This window comes from Zonotrichia leucophrys, chromosome 20 (assembly GCF_028769735.1).
Source record: "Zonotrichia leucophrys gambelii isolate GWCS_2022_RI chromosome 20, RI_Zleu_2.0, whole genome shotgun sequence".
Lineage (NCBI taxonomy): Eukaryota > Metazoa > Chordata > Aves > Passeriformes > Passerellidae > Zonotrichia > Zonotrichia leucophrys.
Genome location: NC_088189.1, coordinates 11,332,938 through 11,353,059, shown reverse-complemented (window position 1 = coordinate 11,353,059; position 20,122 = coordinate 11,332,938). Strand labels below are relative to the sequence as shown.

The following is a 20,122-nucleotide window of genomic DNA, read 5'->3' as shown; positions in this document are numbered from 1 at the left end:
TTGAATCAATAAAAAAATCTGCCTTTCCATTACTGTGTGATGACTCTCTCTGGCTCCCTAGTGAATTCACAAATCTGTTTCATGTTCAAGCCTCCAAATTATTTTGATGAGAAATAAGGCAAAGCAGTATAAACTAAGTTTTCTGCGTGACTTTTTAGGACCAGGTGTCTGCACTCTAATTTGCCACATTTTGATGCCACCCTCCTTGTGTTTTAGATGTGGGAGCTGAAGCTGAGTCTCATTCAAATTCGTGTTCTTGTTATTCCTATTCAGATTCTGAATACTGGCTGGTGAAAGGCTCTAATACTCCAGTAAGTCCAGGAGCAGCTGCTAAGTCTGTTTAAATTATACTTTGTACCAAGCTCAAATTGTCCATAAAGGACCTTTTTCCTTCTATAAAATGCCCTGATATTTTTTTTCAGGGTAAGTTTAGGCAGCAACTACCTGAAGTTATTTTGCCTTTCAGGTATGGGTAAGCATAATATTTCTACGCTTTTTATTTGAAGCCTATTGCCATCTTCAAGTGACTTACCAGATTTGGAAAACTCATTCCAAGGGTCTGTAAAACCCTGAAATCAGGCTAAAAGAAGCTGGTGAAAAATACTTTATTCACAGCTTTGATATGTCCAGTAACACACAATTATTTTTATGTTCTTTGAGGCTGAACCACTATAAGGCTTTGAGGTTGAAATCATGAATCACTTGAGACAATCAGAAAATAAAAGCTTGCACTGATCAAGGGCTTTTATAGCTGAAATTACAACTCAAGCTTGACCACAAATAGACATCCCTTTTCTAGTGGTGGCATTTAGAGTTTTGAAGTCTGTAATGTGAGTCCTGCAGGAATTAGTAAATCCTCTACCCATTTTGATTTTTGAAAACCCCTGCACTACTTTCCTTCCCCTGGAACATTTTTTGTGAAGGTGCAGACTACTGTACAGCAAATTTAATTATCCTGGCTAGCTTGTTTTTCAGTCATCTTTAAAACAGTCTGTAGTGTGTCAGACATGCAGAAAAAAATAATTACAGAAACTCTGTTAGGATTTGAAAAGTGTGATCTGGGTGGATGGAGGAGAATGTGGCATCAGGATGATTTGCTGCATGAATCACTGTGACTAAGTGTCCTTTACGCACTTGCCTGGGGTTATAAAAGTCTGTAGTCAGAGCCTGAGGGGGTTCCTGCTTTTCCTCCCCAGGCCCTGCTGCACTCACCCTGCAGTGTGGGAAGCACAGCCCAGGGTCACGGTGACTGGCTATGTGGGACAGTGTGGCAGAGGAAGAAATGCCTTAAAGAGGAAGAAACATCCACCATTTCTTGTTCTGTGCTCCTCTAATTGTTCTTTATAATGGAAACCTGATGAAGTACACTTTGAAAAGTGCCCGAGCCATTCAGGCTGAGTTTTATCCCAGCATGGGAAGCCCAAGTCTGCATCTGCAGCAATTAACCTTGGTCACCTCCTCACCAGGACACATTAAAAACTCAGGGTTTCCTCTGGCTGCTCATCAAGGCACTGCAGCTCTGCCCCTGCCCCAGCTCTGTGCCCAGCAGAGCTGTTGGCACTGTGGCATCCCTGGCACAGGGTGACAGTGGCACTGAGGATCCAAGCTGCTTCCTTCCCCTTCTGCCCTCCCCAAACCCTTCTGGAGTTCTGGGGAAATCAAGGAATGCAGAACACTGTGTTGGAACCCTGGTTACTGAGAATTTCTGACTCTGTGCTGACAGGCTCTGACCCCCAAGAGAACACTGCATTTGACTGGAGGCCATGGAGAAGCTTCCAAAATGGAATGATAGATTTAGCTTTGATATTGTGATATTATGGGTGTGGAGTTTGAATAGAAGTGTGTGATATCACATGGTGAAAAAAATTTAGGTTTAAGGGTTTAGAATATGATAATATGTATAAAGCAAGATGGAGGTTTTAGGACAGAGGCTGGTCCTTCTTCTTTATCTTCTTCTTCTTCACCTTCTTCTCCACCTTCTTCTCCATGGGTTTGGGTGGTTTTGTGTAATTGGATAAAAAAGCCCCCTTTGTGGGTCATGGGGTAGTTGGTTATTGGCTTAAAAGTAAAAATCATTTAGGTGCCATTTCTTTATTGGACAGTTTATTGTTAAAAGGCCTTGTAGGGAGAGAGATAGGGCTCCATTTTTAGCTTGTTAGATTTAAGTGCTGTAGAACTCACAGTTTGTGAGACTGTAGCATAGACAAGAACTAATAAATATCTGAGTCTGAACAAGAAATACTGACTCATGATTTAATCCTGACCTTGGCAAAAAGGAAGCAAAGACTCCATTAAGTGGTGATCCCATGTGAGGAGGACACTTATCAGGGTGGGGACCTCCCTGAAGAAAGAAAGATAATGGAAGCAGCTAGAAGCTGGAAAAATCCCTGGGGAAGAAAGAAAAAATGAAGGCAAAACTTGACAACACTGCACCAAGCAGGACAGACCCAGAGCAGATTCCATGTGTGCTCCTGGGGACTCCCTTGCCAAGGAGAAGTGTAGGGGGATAGAATATAAGAAAATAAAGATAGTGTAGAAAGCAATCTTACCCCTGAGGAGTTACAGCTGGGCCAATTATCAAAGATTAGGAGCAGGCCTGACTTTAACAGGCCACAGCTGTGAGCAATGAGAGTCAGAGTGCTATAAAAGAGTGGAGTGGCTGGGTGAGAAGGGAACTGTGGTCAGTGGCTGCTTTGTGAAGAGGAAAGAGTCAGTGCTTTGAGGAGCTACCCACAAGAAACACCAAGGAGGTATGAAACTTTTGTGATAAGGAGACACCAGGGTAGGACCCCAAAAGAGACTCTGAAGAGTTGAAGTGCATTCTTTATGGAGGTTTTTGTCCTTATTTATAAAAGAGAGGTGGAACTAGCCAGGCTCCTCTGATTTTTCATCCTATTAGCAAAAGGGAAGAAGCAGCAGAGGGAGATCACCCTAAAAGGGGAGTTGGAAAAATAAATTTGATTAAAATTTGTTCTTTAAGACTCTGAGCTGGGAAGACTTTTAATGCCACCTTAAGCAATTGAAAATATCTTTGGAGTGTCCCAAGGGTGGAGTGAGAGTGCTCAGAATATTGCTGTTAATGTGGGGAACAAAACAAAGGGAGTTGAACCAATCTAATGGATTAGCCAATAAACAAAATTAATGCCTGACAATATTCCTACAGATGAAGTAGTAAGAAAATTCAATAGACTATTAAAAAAGGGAACAGAAAAGTATCTTTTTTCACTTCTGTTTGGAACTCAAGAGCAGGCAAATGTAATGAAGAACAGCAAGTGTGTTATGCCAAGAGTTTTGCAAAACATTTTTAAAGTGTGATTGAAATGTTTTTGTGTGGATTGGAAGTTGATTACAGCACCATAAAACCAGACCTGGAGCTGAGAGGTATCTAAAGATCTTAACAGTTCACTTTTCATTCACAAGGTCTCCACACTGTGCCTTCAGAAAACAAAATAACACAGCTGAAATAAACCTTACAATGTAAAATGGAGCATAATGCACATAATACAGTTATTTTTGTGCTAGTCAGTGTTTGAGTGAATGCCCGTGTTTTCTCAAATTGAGCAAAATACAAAAAATCAATGTAGCATGGGGAGAAAGGTCTGGAACTGGCTTTAGTTTGTCCTTGTGTGAACAAAATGAATCAGCCTCTGCCCTGGGTGCTGTGTGAGGCTTCACTGATGTGGATCCTGGGGTTGCTCATTTGGACACCCTGTGGACCAGCAGTTTTATTTGAAGACAGCTGGATTTTAGGAAATGAAGAGATATTTATACAGAGCAGCACAAAAATAGCTGATATATTTTGGTATATTGGTATATTTTGGCATATTTGGTATATTTTTTCCCCCTCCAGCCTCTTTTTTTAGTGGGTGAGAGGTTGGTAGGCACTGGATTTTTAAGTCTTATCCTTTGAACAACCCTGTGTGTCCCCTCCTGTGCCCAGGTCAGATGCCCCCAGTGATCCTGGAGAACTGTGATGAGTTGGGGAGGAGCATTGTCTCAGCTTCTGATTTTGGAACACGTTTTCTGCACTTGCTGTGTGTTTTCTCCCTCTGCAAAGAGTATTTAGCTGTTCAGTGAGACGTAGCTCACTTGGAGCTAATGGATAGTTCAGAGAAACCTTTGTGTGGGAAGTCACTTAAAAAAAAAAAAAAACATTTGTTTTGGTTGGAATTTTTTAGCTTGCTTTATAAACTGTGGATTTTACAGCCTCTGGCTTCTGGGAAAATATAGTTCAGGTAAATAAAGCAGGAAACTTACTGCAGCAAACCTGATTGGAGACAACCTCTTCCACAATAGTAATGGGATTTTATTCATGTAGTACCTAATGTGTCTGCAAAAGCTATATCCCATGTATTTACTCCAAAGCAGTTCTGTCCTGAGGAACAAAGGATGTTGTTTTTCCAAGGTGATGGAGGATTTCCAGATGTCTTCTGACTTTGGATTATCCCCAGGATATTAGAAAATCAGGTCCAGGATTTATTCAAGAGGGAATGAGCGGCAGTGAGTTCATTCAGCAGAAGTTGCAAACAGTCAGTGCACAAATGAAAAGCCTCTGGATGTGAGCACTGGGAAGTGTTTTAAAGGCTCTGTAATGTTGGGCACAGGATTTGTTCTTTCTGAGGGTGTTTTTTTATTAGAGGGGAAAGCAAAATGTCAGTGTCAAGCCATATGCCCCTGGGAGAGGGAGGGAGCAGAAACTTTCCAGCAAGGATATGAAGGAGGAAGGTGTTATGGGAGGAGTTCAGGTGTTTAGGGGAGTTGAATGGCTTTTTTGAATGCAAATTTATAGGGGGATGGAATATAAGAAAATAAAGATAGTGTAGAAAGTAATCTCACCCCTAAGGAGTTGCAGCTGGGCCAATTATCAAAGATTAGGAACAGGTCTGACTTTAGCAGGCCACAGCTGTAAGCAGTGAGAAGATGCTATAAAGGAGTGGGGTGGCTGGGTGAGAAGGGCACTGGGGTCAGTGGCTGCTTTGTGAAGAGGAAAGAGTCAGTGCTCTGAGGAGCTGCCCACGAGAAACTCCAAGCAGGTGTGAAACTTTTGTGATAAGGAGACACCAGCATGGAACTCTTGCAATAAGATGACAACAAAAATGTAGCATGAATCCTTTAAGTTTTAGCTGGTGCAGGATGTTGAGATGTAGAATGAGAAGGTGTGGCATTCAAATTCTCTAAACAGAGAGGGGCATAATTTTCTCTCCCAGGATTTTTCCTGCAGAAGCACAGAGAGAAAGCAATTCTTATCTCTACTTGCTGCTCCTGTTGTTTGGCACAGGTGGAATGTGTTATGGAGATTGTTTACCTGAAGTTATTTGTCAGTTGGTTTCTGCTGAGGGTTGTTTTGTTTCCTTGGCCAGTTGGGTCAAAGCTGTGTCCTGGCTGTCTCAGACAGTCACAGGTTTTTCTTTAGTATCTCTCTAGTATAGTTGTGATATAGTATAGTTTCAACAAAGCAATTGTTCAGCCTGCTGAATCATGGAGTCAGAGCACATTGTTCCCCATCCAGGGTTCAACTTTTTCTTCAATAGAAGGTTCAGAAGACATTTTTGGGATTGGGGCGGTTGGTTTTTTGCCCCTCAGGCTCAGCCTCTGTGCTGCTCTGGGATGGGGTTTGGGGAGCTCTATCCCCCTTCTCTGTTTCCCCAGATCCACCCCATGGCTGTGCCTGGATCCTGCCCCTTTTATCCCAGAGAGCTCTGCAAAGCCCAGCTCCATCACAGCCTGTGCAATATTCATGAGAACTTCAACCTTGGCCACCTTTGCAGAGCTGCTCAGGAAAATGTGTTCCATCTTGCTATAAATACTAATACAAGATAACAGTGAAGAAAATAAATGTTTATATGCAAAACATTCACTAGGAATTTAGTGCTTAAGAAGTTATCTAGCTCAAAGCTGACCATTTTTCTGCTAGAGTGTTGCAGAAGCAGCTTGGCTTTTTTTTTTTTTTTTTTTTCCCTGCTGGATGAAGCAGTTTAGGTGGATTTATTTGCTATTACTTAGGGCATTAAAACAAGGTTTTTACATTGGCTTCAGGAGGAATTTCTTGCCCTCTTACTTATGGCAGGTGTGTATTAATGGGGGAGCTGGTTTGGCTTCCATTCTGTTTTGCAGGGCTCATTTAGTCTTGAAGCAGTTTTCAAAATCTTGTAAGTGGCCAAACTATTTTTTGGCAATTATGCTAGACAGGAAGGGTGAAGATATTAAAAATTTGGAAAATGGGTTGGAAAATTGCATAGCCTATTTTCATCCCACACTTTCTCCATACAGGTTGGTGGGTTTTTTTTTCTTTCTGGTGAAAAAAAAATCAAAAGTTGAGAAAACTTGATGGTGTAGCTTGAGAGGCAACTCTAAAAAGAGCTGTCAGTCATTGTTTTAACACACGATGTCAAAAAATGGTTGTACCTGTTCTTGTGATGCTTTGTGTTTCTAGTATGGCAAACTCAGTGTGTAAAAAGCATGGTGCGGTACAGGCATTTTGTGGTTAGCAAAGTATGACCATTCTTATTTATTATTCATGGATTTTTGGGGTTTGAGTTGCTTTCATTTCTGCTCTAAGTCTGAAAATTTTAAGATAGAAGAAAGAAAGGGAAAAAATCAACACAGAAAAGTAAATTCTCTTTTAATAGGTTTCAGAACTGATTTACAAGTGAGTCCTCATCTTTAGTGCTCTGTGATTCCTTCATTGCAGAAGAATTTTTAATTTTTTTGTGTGAGTGATCCCAGGTTGATGTTGGGATAAGAGCAGAGCTCTGGGCTTGATTCACTGATCCTCTGCTTTTGAGATGAGAAGGTAGGGATGCACTTCAGATCCCATTGGCAGGAGAGGAGGTTAAATGTGTGTTTGAGGGCTCAGACTATTGGCTTGGTGTGGTGTTCCTGTGCTGAGTGCTCCTCCTGCCCTTCATCCCTTGCAGATGTGTCCAGGTGTGCAGCCAGGCTTCTTATGGTTCTTGTGTCTTAGGAATATTGAGACTTTTGTAAGGCTTCCCACAAGGTTTGGGGTTAAAGCTGTGACTTCCCCTCCGTGCTGCTTTTGCTCCTGTGTTAATCAGTCTGTGACAGGGGCAGGAATGTTCAGAGAATCCTGGAATGGTTTGGGCTGGAAAGGACCCTAAAGCCCCCTCCAGGGCTCAGCTTGGAAGAGAAAAGGCTCTGAGGAGACCTTAAAGCACGTTCCTTTACCTAAAGGCCTATAGGAGAGTTAGAGAGAGGCTTTGTGAAGACAGGACGAGGGAAAATTGTTTTAAACTGAATGAGGGCAGAGATTCAGATTAGATATTAGGAATAAATTCTTTACTAAGAGGGTGGTGCAGCACTGGAGTTGGCCACTGAGAGAATCTGTGGCTGCCCCTGGATCCCTGGCAGTGCCCAAGGCCAGGCTGGACAGGGCTGGGAGCACCCTGGGACAGTGGAAGGTGTCCCTGCCATGGCAGGGGTGGCACTGGATTAATTTCAAGGTCCCTCCCAACCCAAACCATTTGTGATTCTTTGAATTGAGTCTCTACCATTACATTCCTTACATTTAACAGCCCATGGGGTGTTGTAGAGGGATCATGCTTCTCTCCTGTTCCCTTCAAGAAAACAAGCAGCTCTGATAATGTATGTGGAAAAGAAGGGATTCCTTATGTTCTTCATGCCTTATCTTTCACACCCAAGCTTGTGCTGGAATGTGAAGATGGAGGTGAGCTAGACAAAATATTAGCATGCTTTGATGCAAAACACAGATCTGAGTCCTCCAACTCTGAGACTCTCAGCTTTGAACTTGAAATCATATGCAGAGGCCCCATTCTGGGCCCTGGCTGTTTATGATTTACACTCTGCTTGATACCAGCCTCAGAGCTGGAAGTGGCAAGTGCTACCAGCCATGCTGTAAACAGGGATGGGGACTGTGCCAGTCTCCATGTGCTGGGAACCTGGAGTGGAATCTCTGTTGCAGGAGAAGAATCTCTATAGCTGCTTAAAATGATAAAAAGCCACAATTATATTTCACCTTTGGAAAGCAAATGATCTTTAATCGTCTGCTGAAATTGCAGTTTGCCAAGATTAAAAGTAGGATTAATGCCTGAAAGTGAGGATTTCTGCAGAAAAAGGAGGATAACCAAAGCCTGGGCTTGTCCCATAGACCTGTACCTGCTTTTTGCTCTGGGGTTCAGTGGGCAGTGACTCTGCAAGAGTCTGTAAGGATAATAAATACTGGAATGCTCTTCCCAGGGAGGTGGTAGAATCACCATCTCTGGATGTGTTTAAAAAAGACTGGACTTGGTGCTGTGGTCTAGTTGAGGTGTTAGAGCATAGGTTGGTCTTGATCATCTTAGAGGTCTCTTCCAACCTCATTGTTCTGTAACTCACTGCTCTGTTGCATCAGTGTTGTTTGGGTGTTGCAGCGGTGTTTTATTGGGTTCTGAGTGACCCCAAGCAAGGGGCTGTGGGGGAGAAAAGAGCTGATTTTCATTCTCCAGTGAGTTTCAGTCTGGGGAAGGTGTTGGCTTGCCAGGTTTGAATTCAGAAGGGCTAATTGTCCTTACCCAGCTTGAGTCCTGCTGCTCAGAGCTGTCACTGCAGGGGAGGGGACAATTAAGTCTTGGTTGCTCAGCCTGGTGAGCAGGAACTGGGGAGGACCCACTGGTGGTGCTGGGATGATCTGTGTAAGAAATATATAATTCTAAAAGCATCTTATGGGTCTTGTCAGGTGTCAAATGAGCAGGAGGAGAAGGCTGTGGTTGGGAATGGCTGTTTCTTGCTGTTCTTCCCATTGAAATCTGGAGCTGCTTTTGATGTTGGGTATCTTATGAATGATACAAACTCATGTTCAGAAAGATGTGGTTTGGAAACTCAGTGCTGACCACATGAGAATAAATCCCCGTGTGGATTATTAAGAACTGTGGAGAAGCCTTATGAAATTTCTGGAAGGTCTCTGTGGTGCTCAAAATGATGGTGAGTGAGATATTCTGTAGGATGACTTCAGGTCTTTCACTTCATCCTCTGCACATGCTGAATTCAAAAATAAAGCATTTGAAAACAGTTGAAACATTTGAAAATAAACATTGAAAATAAAACATTTGAAAACAGTTCCAGCAGACACCCTGAACTACAGCTGGTTTTCTTTCATCACAAAAACCTGGTCTAGTGGAAGGTGCCCCTGCCCATTGCAGTGGATTTGGAACAATGTGATGTTTAAGGTCCCTTCCAAGCCAAACCATACTGTGAATAAAGTCCTTTTACGTGGTTAACTCACATTGCACGTGGCATCTTAACACCTGGCTGGAGGAACACTGCTTCCCTGAGGCAGCAACTAGGGAAATGAATGGTTATGTTTGTGTAACTTTGAGTTCAAGGATATTTCTGTCAGACTTGAATGCATCAGTTGATTTGTGTTTATTTTTGGGATACGGGGAAAAATGAAGTTTTCCTGTAGGCTTTATTAGAGCATGGAGTGGAATATGTAAGGCAGGATTTAAAACTAAATAGCCTATTGTTTCCTGAGGTGTTTTCAATCATGAAGCCTTGCAGTTGGTTTCCCCTCCCCTCCATCTGCAGTGCTGAACCCTGTGAAACACATCCAGCTCTCTGCTGATACCTGACTCCCTTATCTCTGCACTCTTATGAATTGCAGGATGTTTTCCAGCCCTGGAAAAATCACACTTTGCCCGTGACAAAATTCTCCATCATATTTGTGAAGTGTTGTGCCAGCCCTGTTATGAGTTTGAAGCAAGTGGCACAGGGGAAAGCTCCTGGTGGCTGCAGGGGCACAGCCTGGCACTGGCAGAGCTGCTCTGCTCTGTGTGGGCTGGGAGTGCACTGGAGCTGGCTCTGGCAGCTGAACACTGAGCATTCCTAAAACTGCTCTAAGGAGGATTTAACCACCACTAAGTCAGGCTCGTTCACAGCTGAGCCTGCCTGGGTGTCATCTGGGTAAACAGAAGTGACTCCAGCTCCAGAGAGGATTTTGCCATTGGGAACTAAGTGGTTCTCAAAATGGGTATTATAGAACCCCAGAACAGTTTGGGTTGGAAGGAACCTTAAAGCTCATCTCATTCTACCCTCTGCCATAGGCAGGACACCTTCCACTAGCCCAGGTTGCTCCAAGCCCTGTCCAACTTTGGATTTATGCACATCCAGGGATGGTGTGTCCACAAACTCTCTGGGAAACCTGTGCAGTGCCTCTCCGTTCTAATAGTGAAGGATTTCTTCACAATATCAAACCTAAATCATTCCCCCTATCCTGTCACTGCATGCCCCTATGAAAAGTCCCTCTCCACTTTAAAAAAGAAAAGGAATTAGAGCTGGGGCTGCTTTTGCAGCTTTAATTTTCTGGGATGGCAGCAGCTTTGCTGTTTCAGTGGTTTGGTCCCAGGCTTTTCCATCAGCTGAGCAGGGCAGTCAGCACTGGGACAGGACACAGTCCCACAGGGCAGGGGAAGCTGAGCCCAGCCCTGGTGTGGGAAGCAGCTCCAGACAATGGGATTTTCTGGCTGGATGGACAGGCTGCCTCCTGCTTGCTGAGCAGTGCTGGAGGAGCTGACATCTGTGACAGTCTCTGGGATCCTTATTCCCAGGGCAGTCCACCTCCTTGTGCCCTGTGTGCTGCTCAGTATGATAAGAACTGAGGGATAAAAATGGTCTTGATGCTGGGTCTTGCTTCACAAGGCAGGAGTGAGTTCAAAAAGCAGCAAGAAGTCAGGAAAATCTGCCTTTTTTTCTAGCTCAGTAAAGGAACAGAGAGCAGTGAGGGTGTCCCTGCAGACCCTGCTCCTGACCTTGGTACACTCATGCATGGAGTGGCTGTGTCATCTTCCTTGTCCTGCCTCCCCTCTTGTCCACAGCAAGAGATTGTTTTAGTCTTGAGTCATTGCTGAGTGAAAAAGGGGAGGAAAAAACCTCTTTTATATATAGAGAGAGCTAGTGCAGGAACGTGTCAGCTCCAAATCATCCCCAGATGGGAGAGGTTGCAGAAGGGGCTGTTTTATAAGGACAGGCACATCAAACATCACTGGGAATGTAGGGGAATAATGCAATGGATTTATAGGCTTCAAATGCCTTCCCCAAACTGCTATGCAGGCTGTCACTAAAATGGAAAATAGATATAAGGTTGTATAATGTACCCACAAAGTAGTGTGTGATTTAACAGCAGCACTTACCATTTGCATTGAAACAGGCTGCAATTGCTAAAACCAGGGGGGAAGCTTAAAGTCCTAATGTTTAATGGTGGATATGGCTGTAGAGAGCAAAATTCTGTTCACTGGGGCTGATTAATTCTGTATGGCAAAAGATATAAGATAAAGTGGTCTGCATACCAGGATCAATTGCTGTGGAAGAAACATATGAACAGATTTTTTTTTCCCTTGACAGGCAAGCTCTCAATCCTGAGAGATTGGAGTGTTCTGCCCTCAGTTTTAAGGTTATGAACACACAAAATCCTGACAACTCTGTTATTCATCAGGGTGAAATCTTACTCATATGTACCAAATGTATGGGCAGGCTAAATGGATCTATCAGCTGTGATTTGAGCAGAATATTCTGCCTTGTTAATTTATTTATTTAACGGGATTAAAGAGAGTCTGAATAGCCGTCCTGGGTTCCCTGAGGATTTCAGCAGTGTGGGGCAAAAAGGGCCATTACAGTGGAGTGATGAGATCTTTATCACAATTTGTTCTTGTTTCAAGTTTAGGGCCTTGTGCTTGTGCCATTATAGGTTCTTCCAAAGGAACTTCTAAACCCAAAGTTAGTTCATGACATTTCTTGATGGTCTATTTCCTTGTTTAATTACAACATTTTGAACAATAGGTGCCCTCTTTTTTTTCTGTAGGGATTTTTGAGCTTCTAATTTTCAACTCTTGCTGTCATTTCTAATTTAGAAAGCAGAGGACAAAGCAATTTCTTCCTCCACCATTCAAAGAAGGAGTAAAATTCTCCAGACTTGTGCACTTGCTTGTTCACCACTGGAGTTTTGAAAAATCCAAGCAGGTTATTTTTGTTATTTTTTAAAATATGTGTTTTCTCTCTTGCAGTGGGAAATAAACTTGTGCTTCCTAGTTTAGTTTAGTTAATACCTCTGCTATCATTTCTCCCTTCCTCATGAAAGTTTTATGTCCTTGTAAGAGAAGTTCTGCAGTCACAGATGATGACAGTTAGCAAAGTGTTCACATCTCCCCAGAAAATTGTGTTAAATTGGGCTCTGGGAAGGAGAGAAGAGCTGTTCTTGTGCTCTCAATATTACATCTACATCTCCGGGGTTGTTACCATAGCTCAGTGATTTAAAAGAGTTAATATTCAGAGCTTTAAAGTGGATAAAAACAGAGAGAAAGATGGAATAAGAGGGGGTGCCCCTGGTTAATGGGGACTAGAGTGCACTGGTTGCTTAAAAAACAACCAGGAGTGAATTTGTTCGCCAGCCTACTCCTTTATGCTGATCTTTTCTTATTTTATTCTCCAATCTATCACAGCAATTATGCACCACTGAACACCTGGCCATTAAACTATAAAGCCTTTTTTGATCGTTTCCAGTAGACTCAAACTTGTACTGTTGGCCTGTTTTACATTTTACAAAGAATGTAACCAAATTTTACACACAGCTGACCAGGGATTTCAGCATCTGAGCACCTCCTGAATCCATCCCTCCTGCCCAGCTGGGAGAACCCCAGGTTCAATGCTCTGCCCCTCTTGTGCTGGTGGGAAAATTGCTGTTCTTTATTCTTCTGAGTTCCTTCACCAATTGCCTTTCAGTTTTTTTCAAATTTACTGCTTTTATTGCTTCAGTATGAGAAGCATTTAATTAACTCAGTGAAGGAGGTTCCAAGGAGTTTTAGCATTTATTAATGTGTATTTCTTTGTCTGATTTTGCTGCGTTTAGATGCATAGCAGTGCTGGCCACTAAAATTTTCCTTGGGACCATCAAGTTCCCCTGAAGCTGATGTGTAAACTCCCCATTCCCTATGGAAATCATGTAAGGATATTCCAGTTTCCAGAGCAGAGACAACTTTCCACTTAGGACAGTGCCTGGCCTGCAGAGAGACCAGGAAGGTGGTTAAAAACCATAGAGTTTCAGTCTTGTGAGAAATTTCCTCATATTTGTACTTTCATTCATTCTGCATATGAATGAAAACAAATATTTTCAATATTTCCAATCAGAATTATATTTTAAAATATATTTTTGGATATTTTTGTTTGTTTTCTGTCTGTGCTTTTAAACTTTTAAATTAATAATGTTTCTTCTTTTTTGTGAGAATACAGAAGTACTAGATGGCTTGGCTTGTCTTTAAAATAGATTATTTAAAATAATTTAGAACAGCTGCTTTCAAGTGATTGAGTCATCTTATTTTTTTAGATTAGAATCTCTTGTTTGTTTTGTAATGAAATGCTTTGACACTTAGAACAAGAAATTAAGATAAATATTCAGCATACAAACCACAAGACAGGTGTTTTTTCCAGCATCCTTCTTGTTCCAGAGAAGTGCCATATTTCTTCTCCAGACATGTTTTTGTGCTTTTATAAATTACTTCAGAGTTGGAAATTTCCATGTTTTTTCAAAAATTTTTCACTCTCTGATTCCCTGCAATTTTTTTTTTGCTTCAGAAAACTGAGTTTAAATCAGTTTAAATGACTGGAAACTCCTTGGTGCCTTCCTTTTACACAGCTGTAATTTGGTGGAGCCCACATGGAAATGACCAGAGAAGTGATACATTGATTTTTGTGGGTGAAATCCTCCCAACCCAGGGCCGTGGGTACACACAAACCCAGGAGTGTGGCACTTCTGGATTATTCCAGAGGGAAATCCAAGTGTCTTGGAGCTGCTGCTGGCTGGAGAAGGGTGGCAGAGCAGGGCTGTGTGCCAGGCCAGCCCCAGGACACGCTGCTGGCAGTTCCAGCTGTGGCTGCAGCTGGAGTGGCAGCTGCTGTCGCTGTGCCTGCAGCTCCAGAGAGGAATGAGGCTGAGACAGAGCTCTCAGCTGTTGATCCACACTCAGGGCAGCACTCAGAGCTAAAAAATAGCAGGTAGCTCACTTGGAAGAGAAAAATGATTGTTTGGTTGATTGTTTTTTGCTGAGCTGGAAAATCTGCCTTCTTTTCCAAGTGGACAGCTCTGTTTCCAGAGCTGCTTCCTCTGCTTCATCTGGGGTTTGGCTGCTTAAGCAGCCGCAGCACTCAGCAATTTCAGAAATCCACAGGAGTTTCAGGAAGAGGGAAGAGACAAGGACCTGACTTTGTTTCAGAAGGTTGGTTTATGATATATACTATATTAAAATGATATATTAAAACTATACTAAAATAATAGAAGAAAGGATTTCATCAGAAGGCGTGCAAGTAAAGGAAAAAGAATGGAATGATAACAAAAGCTCCTGACTTTGAGTCTGAGCCAGCTGGCTGTGATTGGCCATTAATTAGAAGGCACCAACATGGGCCAATCCCAGATGCACCTGTTGCATTCCACAGCAGCAGATAACCATTATTTACATTTTGTTCCTGAGGCTTCTCAGCTTCTCAAGAGAAAAGTCCTGGCAAAGGGATTTTTCACAAAATATCATAGCTCCAGGTGACCCTGGGCACATGCACAGCTTTGCTCTGTGTTTCTGTTCTCTGTGCTGCATTCAGGTACTGTTAATGCGTTAAAGTCAAATGTTCAGTTTTGGGGACAAGGGTGGCTCTGAATGTCCCCACACCACCTGGTTTAACAAGATCTGTGTCTACTGGGAGAGACTCTGCTGCAGAAAAGGTAAACTCGCATTTGGCTGTGCCACGAATGTCTGCTGGAGTTGATATATCCTGAAAAGAGCCCTGGGAAATCCTGAAGTCTGATTTGAGTGAGCAGTTGCTCTGAAAATTGACCCACACTACAATATCAAATTGGGGACATTGTCTCAAGTGCTCTTGCCTCCTTCTCTGCTACTTGTCAGTTGACCCAGGTTGTTTTAAGGTCCCTTGTACTCATTCTCTGCTACAGTCAACAGAAAAATAAAGACTAGGTTTGTTTGTTTGTTTTTAAATCACTGCATTGTTTGGGTTTTTTTCTTTGTTTTTTTTTCTTTTAGAAAGCTTTTGTAGCTCTTTTTGCCTTAAGGGGATAGGGGTTTTTTAATAAGGAAAAATAACTGTTTCTGTAATGATTTTAGAACTGCTGAAGGTAGCGAAATACATTTATTTATATGGATGGAGATCAAGGACAAGTGCATCTTTCACTGTATTTATAACCTTCTGTATAATGTGCTTGAAAATAAATACCACTGATTTTTGCATAGGCCACTGCCTGACCTGGGCATCCTGTGAATGTGCTGTTCAGTGCCCCAGGTGTAGGAAGTTCCTTTTCCTCTCCCCCAGTTCTTATTTTGCTGATTCCCCTTTGTAATTTTATAGAATTTCTATTATTCTAGCTCTAGATGTGCCATCAGAGCATACAAGATTGCATTGGCTCATTCCTACATAACTTTAAATTAAATGCATTTTTCTTTTTGGAGTTTAGCTATGGCATGGACAGGGTCATGGCTCTTGATTTAAGTATTTGTTTCTCAATTTAATTCCAATGGTCTTACAAATTCCCTTGCCTTGAAGTGCCTTGATGCAATAAGAGCTCTCAAAATACTGTCCCATGCCATGCTGGTTCTTGACGCCCTGAGGGAAAAGCAGTGGGTGCAGAGATTTTCCTCCTGTTTTTAATTTTTTGTTTGTTTTAAGAACCATTATGCTCCAAGGTCTCTCTTTCTCAGGTGTCTGGCATGTAATAAAAATTTAAACCCAGATTGTAATTCCTGGAAAATTAAGCTGGTTTTTAATGAAATCACCTGCAAACTGTCTAATTATAATTTCTTTAAGAATTCTGCTTCTGTACTTTCTTGTTGCTGGTGTTATTTATGCCCTTTCTCTGTTATGCTGCCTTATCTTGGATGTCAGCTCTGTCTAAATGTTCTTCTCTGTCCAAATAACAGGATTCACATCCTCTCACCCTTCTCTGATGTCAGTAACATCAGTCTTGGTCTCTTATTTATCCTGTTATTATTAAAGCCTCCCTTTTTAAACAGTGGATATTTATTTTTCCTCAAAATGCAACATTTTCCTCCTGTCATAAACCAAGTGACTTAAAGATTTTCAAAGGCTCTTTCAGAAAGGCTGGGAATTAGATTCTGGTGGAGACCTTAATAAAAAATTGAAGACCTCATGTATTAACATACATTGATTTATTCATAGTGTTTCATTACAAATAAGTGAGGATCCCATAATATCAAAAAAGGTTAGGAGAGCAGCAGAGCACGGTACATTATATTGACAGCTCTGCTGAAATTGAGCTGCCTTGGGATTGAATTTGGAGCTCAGGCAAGGAATTGGCTGGTAAATAAGTCATGAGTTTCCCTTGAAGTGTCTGTACATCAGGAGGGTTGCCATGGGTGAGCGTGCTGAGCTCAGGCAGGTTTCAGGTGTGCTGGCACCAGCTCCAGGTGTACTCAGGACATCCCTCCATGGTATATGGTCTCCTCCAGCCAGGTCTCATCAGCTTTTGGAGGTCTATTTCACACCCAAGATAGCTCAGCTACCTTAGGAGGCATAAAATCAGCATGATGGTTCTGTGGCAGTGTTGGAAACAAAAAAGTTTTATTAAAAGGCAAAATAACAAAACTCTTGACAGAGAAAAAACAAGGTTCTTGCCCCTGGTAAAACACCCCACAAAAGCCATTAGTTTCTTTGGTCTCTTCTTTTTCTAGTGAATTGCCCAGGTGGGACTTTTGGCTCCTCTCCAATTGGCTATCCTTCAGTTTGAGGTGAAGTCCCCCACATCCTATGAGATGTATTTTTACCTAATTGAAGAGAGAAACTTCTGGTCTTTTTTTCCTTTTTAAGGAGACAAAGGAAAGTTTTGTCACGCTGTTAACGGGGGGGACATTCCTTCACCTCCAGGTCTGGAGCCCTCCTGGCTTCAAGCAGCTGTAAACCAGATTACACCATGTGTAAATCTGCACTCTGAGGCTGAGAATGAGGGCAGGGAAAGGACAGCAGAAGTTGGTTTCCACAGAGAGAAGAGCTGTTGTCTAAAGATATCGTGATATTTATTTCATGATATTTAAACATATTATTTCAGTTCAGCATATTCTCTGTAAGAAAGGGCCTCCAAAGCTTTTGTTGCCAGTAAAAGTCTTCCATTGTTTTCAGGTGCCTTTTGAGGAGAAGATTTGCCAAAAGGAAATGTATCCATGTTTGCACTGAGGGTTTTCATGAGCTGTGGGGGCTTGCATGGGTGATTCTCAGGTGAAAATCCTGCTGGCTGTGCTCTGGTTTGATGACAGAAGTTCTGAGCTTGGATGTCACCCTGGTTTTTTAAGTTTTTCTAAGCCTTCTGATGTTTACATTCTTGTAATGAACTTTCTCACACAATTTATGTAAATAACTTACTGGTTTGCATTCTTTCATGGAGGAGGAGAAATTTGATGGACTGTTGGTTTGTCCAATGTCATTGGAGAGGTGGCACTGTCACCTTCCAATCTGTGCTGGTGTTCACAGGGGTCCTAAGAAGAGGGAAGAGATGAGGATCTGACTCCATGTTTCAGAAGGCTTGATTTATTATTTTATGATATATATTACATTAAAACTATACTAAAAGAATAGAAGAAAGGATTTCATCAGAAGGCTTGCAAGGAAAGGAGAGAATGGAATAATAATAATATCTTGTGAGTGACCAAGAGTCCAAGCCTGCTGACTGTGATTGGCCATTAATTAGAAACAACCACATGAGGCCAATCACAGATGCATCTGTTGCATTCCACAGCAGCAGGTAACCATTGTTTACATTTCATTCCTGAGGCCTTTCAGCTTCTCAGGAGGAAAAATCCTAAGGAAAGGATTTTTCATAAAATGTGTCTGTGACACCAATCCACTGTCACTTTTGGAAATCTATAAATGTTGGGTCAGAAATTAAAAATTCTCTTTTGCCTTGAGAGAGCTGTGTGTCCACATTGTGTTGTTTTATGTCCTATAGTGACACTTGGGAACATAAAGTAACTCTACATCTTTTGTTATAAGTCAGCATATGCTGAGAGAGGAAATTAGTTTTTCCCTAAGTAAAACCTTGGAAAAATTCTCATGTTGGTTTGACAGCACCCAAATGCAAAATGGCTCATGGGAGTTATGGAAATTACCCTGAAATAATTCCTTGTGTTTGCATTCTGCCTCGAGAGGTGCCAGAGCAGGGGAGCAGAGAGAGGCCAGTGCAGAAGGCCCCTGATCACCTCCTGTCCTTGTTCTTCATTTGCAGATCACATACAAGGCCGTTGGGTCTCTGGATCCCAGTGCTGACCTGTCCAGCCAGAGAGGGAAAGTCTTCAAGCTGCGCAATGAAACCCATCACCTCTTTGTGGGATTGTACCCAGGCACCACCTACTCATTCACCATCAAAGCCAGCACAGTCAAGGGCTTTGGGCCACCCATCACCACCAGGATTGCAACCAAGATTTCAGGTACTGCTTTGGAGAAAAAGGAAAAAAAAAACCCAAAAAACTGGAGCTTTGTGCTTTAGACTCAAAGCTGATGCATAAAATTATAGATATATTAAATATATATTAAATGTTAAACATATATTTAAAATATATATTTACTTATTAAAAATATAAATATATTAATATAAAAATATATTAAAAATACTCAGCTCAATGTCTCTCCAAGTTTCATTGGGCAGAGTTTTGAAACAGGCACAGAGCTTTGTTTATTTGGGTTACAATTACAGGGGTTAATTTTTGGGTGTCCTAAGTATCCCTGGATATCTGTGGAGCATTTGAAATGAGAACCATCATTAGTTGCACAAATGAACTGCCCTTATAGTAATTATTGTTAGCATTATCTGGCTGGCTGGGAGAACTCCTTCTGTAATGTGGTTTTTATTTTCAGGATGTACCAAAATGGATGCAATGAAGTAATGGAATTAATAATTTCCTCCCTAAAAATAAGGGAGGAAAGCTGTTTTTCCTTGGGTTTTTTAATGGGTAAGAGCAGAGAGAGGGCTTGCGGCACATAAGAATGTGAAAGGCACTAAAATAAAGAGGCAATGGCAAAAAGGTGTGAAAAAAAAGGGAAGCAGGGCAGTTATAAAAAAAACGAATGTAGTGGTGATATTGGGCAGATATATGTGGAATTTAACATTTAGTTGATAGCACTAAAATAGATTTTTAAAATAGGTTTTCTAACAGAGAGAAAAGCTGTCATTTTTTGGACTATTTTAACAGGGTTTTTTTTCAGTAAAGTCAAAATACACATCTGGAACATTCAGGACACTGGTAATGCTTGAAATTATGGCTGGTTATTGTAGAAAAGATTGCACTACAGTATAGATTTTCCACTGCCCTATTTCAAAATCAGTTAATAATAGCAAGTTGTGAGCAGTAAGTGACAGGGTAAATTTTAAGGAAGCAAAGCACATCTCCTCCCTCTGCTCAGGGTTTGAACCTTCACATTTAGCACTCAAGCCCTGAACCACTTGAAGTAAAAGCCATTAAGTGTCCAAACAGCTCCATGGGCTGTTGGGGGGTTCTGCAGCCCTGCTGTGAAGGGACAGCACAGCATGCGCTCCATTCCCTTGTGACCGGAGAAATAAAAAACCACAGCAATGGTTTGGGGGCCTTTTCTCCTCTTTTTCAGTTTCTTTGTATTTTACCATCCCCCAAGTGCTCAAATTGTGTTAGCAGCCTGCATGAGTGCCAACTATATGCATACTGAGCTTGATATATTGACTTTTTTACCCCCCATCTTCCAGATATCTGGCTCTCAATAGGTGGGTACAAACTCCATGCAAGCATGGGAGCAGTCTCTGGCATTAGATTCTCTCATTGCATGGTCAAGCTTCTGATAAATTTTCCAAACAATTTGAAAATTACCATTAAGTTTTCTCTAAGAGGCAGCTTTGAGGTTATTAGGGAGAAGGATTTTTGCTTTCACAGGAATGTCCCTTGTGAGGCTGTATTTTGGTTTTTTTTTTCACATGAAAAGCCACCTGTGCTGTAGCAATGTGGGTGAATTTGTTTCTATGGGTGCACTAAGTCATGCTCTAGCACTGTCTCCTCTGGCCAGAGCAGGGGCTTATGAGGGAGGGGATTTTCCTCCTCTCCTCTGCCCTCATGAGACTTCACCTGGAGCTCTGCATCCAGCTCTG

The 20,122-nt window shown here is 41.9% G+C and overlaps 1 protein-coding gene across 5 annotated transcripts in view; it reads left to right on the top strand.

Annotated features, from left to right (window-relative positions):
* PTPRT (protein tyrosine phosphatase receptor type T) overlaps positions 1-20,122 on the top strand; it is a 482,418-nt gene that overhangs the window by 333,956 nt on the left and 128,340 nt on the right. For all 5 annotated transcript variants that reach the window (XM_064730049.1, XM_064730046.1, XM_064730048.1 and 2 more), the window contains exon 10: positions 18,236-18,437. In XM_064730049.1, the coding sequence (XP_064586119.1) occupies positions 18,236-18,437 (202 nt within the window). The remainder of the gene's footprint in view (positions 1-18,235; positions 18,438-20,122) is intronic.